Source organism: Diabrotica undecimpunctata, chromosome 3 (assembly GCF_040954645.1).
Source record: "Diabrotica undecimpunctata isolate CICGRU chromosome 3, icDiaUnde3, whole genome shotgun sequence".
NCBI classification, from domain to species: domain Eukaryota; kingdom Metazoa; phylum Arthropoda; class Insecta; order Coleoptera; family Chrysomelidae; genus Diabrotica; species Diabrotica undecimpunctata.
This window is the reverse complement of record NC_092805.1, coordinates 86,329,959-86,332,880: the sequence shown is the minus strand read 5'-3', so window position 1 is coordinate 86,332,880 and position 2,922 is coordinate 86,329,959. Positions and strand designations below refer to the sequence as shown.

General features: G+C 31.3%; 1 protein-coding gene across 1 annotated transcript; it reads right to left on the bottom strand.

Annotated features, from left to right (window-relative positions):
* Nucleotides 1-493: 493 nt before the first annotated feature.
* On the bottom strand, nucleotides 494-1,025 carry mRpL34 (mitochondrial ribosomal protein L34). The gene is made up of 2 exons (XM_072524435.1): nucleotides 866-1,025; nucleotides 494-809 (listed from the first exon to the last, which is right to left on the bottom strand). Exons 1-2 carry the CDS (start codon nucleotides 907-909, stop codon nucleotides 560-562), a joined length of 294 nt encoding a protein of 97 aa, XP_072380536.1. The 5' UTR covers nucleotides 910-1,025; the 3' UTR covers nucleotides 494-559.
* Nucleotides 1,026-2,922: the final 1,897 nt, after the last annotated feature.

The window sequence follows — 2,922 nt, the reverse complement described above, 5'->3', positions numbered from 1 at the left end:
AATAATTTAAGGGATTTCTTAAATAATCACCATTTATTTGATTAAGGATAAAATCACTAAAATAGCCAATGATATTTGGTTAAAAATGATTTCAGTTGTTGCAAATAATATGATATAATCAAGCTAGATCATGTAAACGGATATAATTATGAATTATCAATCAATACAGAAAAAAAAACCAAGTTACACCTTATAGAAACCCTGTTTTAACCAATGTCATTTAGGCTCTTTTGCCTTTCAACCATCAATATTTTTTTATCACTTGGATTTCAATGTGCAGTAAGAAACTTATAAGTTGTGAAGTTTATAATATGGTTGTGAAATGTATATTTTTCAAACATTAGAAACTGTACTTGTAGGATAATCTGTGTAATATTCATAATTGCTTTTTGTCACAGAGTATGACTATTTCTTGTTTATCCAACATAGTTGTCTTTTAAAAGCCTCTCCAGCCTCTAATCTAACAGCAAGGTGTTAATTTCCTCTAACCATGTTAATAATAACAATCTAATTTATTTCATCACTAAAAACAACTCTACATTCTATACATATTCTACATTTAATGTGAATATACAAATCTTCCTTTTAATAACCTATTCATTAGAACTCGTCTACCAGATGCAGTTTTCATTCTAGCATTCCATCCATGTCGTTTTATTCTTTTTCTCTCAGAGGGTCTTGGAAAGTGTACTCGAATAATTGAACGGGTTATAATACTAAATAAACCTCCTGGTCTAAGATCCGCCGCGTTTTCGATCACTGTGGCTTGAATAGGTGAAATCGGTTTCAAAAATTGGCTGGTACAACGACTAAAAGAATAACTTGTGTTGTACTTCAAGCAAAAAAATAAAAGGACATGACTTACTTTAGAAAGTTGGGTATTATTCTAGTTAAGCCTGCAATACTCATCGTGTGAACTAAAATATATCAAAATATTGTTAATTTTTAAATTTATTCAAAAGTGTCCATATTCCTTAACTCATAACCTAAAATTACTTCTTCGTTTTCGTTACTTTACTTCGTTTTATATCAAGCAGAACTAAGTCACGACTACTGGTCAGGCAACCAGTTAAGCATGTAAAATTCTTTGTGGGCTTGTTTGTATAAATTGTTATGGTCAACGTAATGCGTTAAACGATTAATATTTTAACATATATTTTAATCCGAATCTGAAAACATACCTCAATTCTATTTCCATCTGAATTCAGTTTTCATCTGCATATTGTCAAGATTCATATCCCCATCACAAACATTACATAATTTTAATTTTACTTTTTTCGTTTGATTTGAAATCCACGTTCAAGAACGAATATTTTTAACTGCATCATTCTCAGTGTAATTGTTATTCACATCCCCATTACAAACATTTATTTGATTTTTGTTTTATTTTTGGATTTTTCCGTGTACATAAATCTATTGTTTTGAAATTCACGTGCGTCCTGTAATAGTAATTTACGTAACAAGTTCCGAAAGTGATATTTTACGAGACGAGTAGGAAGTTTCCAGGGTGAGCCGTAGGCGAGTCCTGGAATCCTGCAAGTTTCGTAAAATTATTTTAGATCGTTTTACGTACAATATTTTTTTCTGCAGCCGTTTTGTATGTTAAAAAAATATTTGGATAAACTTTACTTATGAACTTTTATTAAACACTTTAAAGTTACCCTCGTGCTTCTGATAAAAATTTATCTATTTCTTCTTTATTCAATACTTTCGATTTTTTTGGTACCTATGTAGCCGATGAATTTTCTTTTAAGGAAAGCAATAACTTTTGGATAGCGGCTTATATCTATATTATTTTTAATGTTAAGTGTGGACTTAAGCATCAAGTAATTGCTCCAAAGGCTTGATGGCTTCAAGATACCTATTAGATTTTTCCATTAGATATGCAAGAATGACTTCTTCATTTATAGTAGGTAAATTTTTATCATTGCTCCATTTTTTAAATGAATCGTAGACCAATTCATATCTCTGTCTTGACTTTAACGGCAATAATTCATAAATAGCGGCGTTAGCAGTTTCCCTAATCTCATCTGGAATCATTTCGGCTTCACTTTCACTGCTGATTTTCATTGCTTGGAATTGAAAAAGGAAAAACTGAGCGAAAACACACGAAACTTAAATGACAAGAGTTGTCATAATAAAATACTAAGTTGATATTTTGATGTTTACTAAGTTGATGACCCAAAAAGCTGTTTCATCACAAATTTTTTCAGTAATTTTTTTCCTACTGTTCGTTGTAAACAAGCAGGTTATGTTAGCAAATAAATCACAATAAAATACCTGTGGACACATCTTCTTCTTCTTCTTCAGCCTTAAGTAATCCAACTTTGGACATAGGCCTCCCCCAAATCAATCCAGTGTTTTCTATTTTGCGCCACTTGCTTCCAGTTTTGTCCTCCGATCTTTCGGTATGGGATCTTTGACTACACTTGTCTACACAGGAGAAAGAAGGATTGTGAATACTGCTAAAGAAATTGGCAAAATCGTTGAAACTGTGGCTCACTAAAAACAGAACCATTAAACTTCCCTTATTCCTTCCCATTCTGATTTCCCTTACAATTGTGTGGTCGGCAATTAAAAGCAGAAAAGTCCATTGTTGAGTTTTAAAGTTGAAATCATAAGTATGAAAAAGATCAATACTTAATATGGAACTTTGTCTGTTTTATTTCAGCAGTAGATAAATTTTTAGGTATCTATTTTTAATAAATAAAAATGTCTCAAAAATTGACTGTCCCTTTCTGTCCAGCAACCACACAATTTAACCATTACAAAATTATCATATTTGCTAATGCAACATGCAAATTAAATTTTATCTGCCCTCTCTTTAGATCTCCTCAGATATTTCATTATGAATTTTCAATTTCCTTCCCATGGCAACGCTGGTTTTGGAGTTTTTCCAAGCAGCATCTGGAAACAAAATTA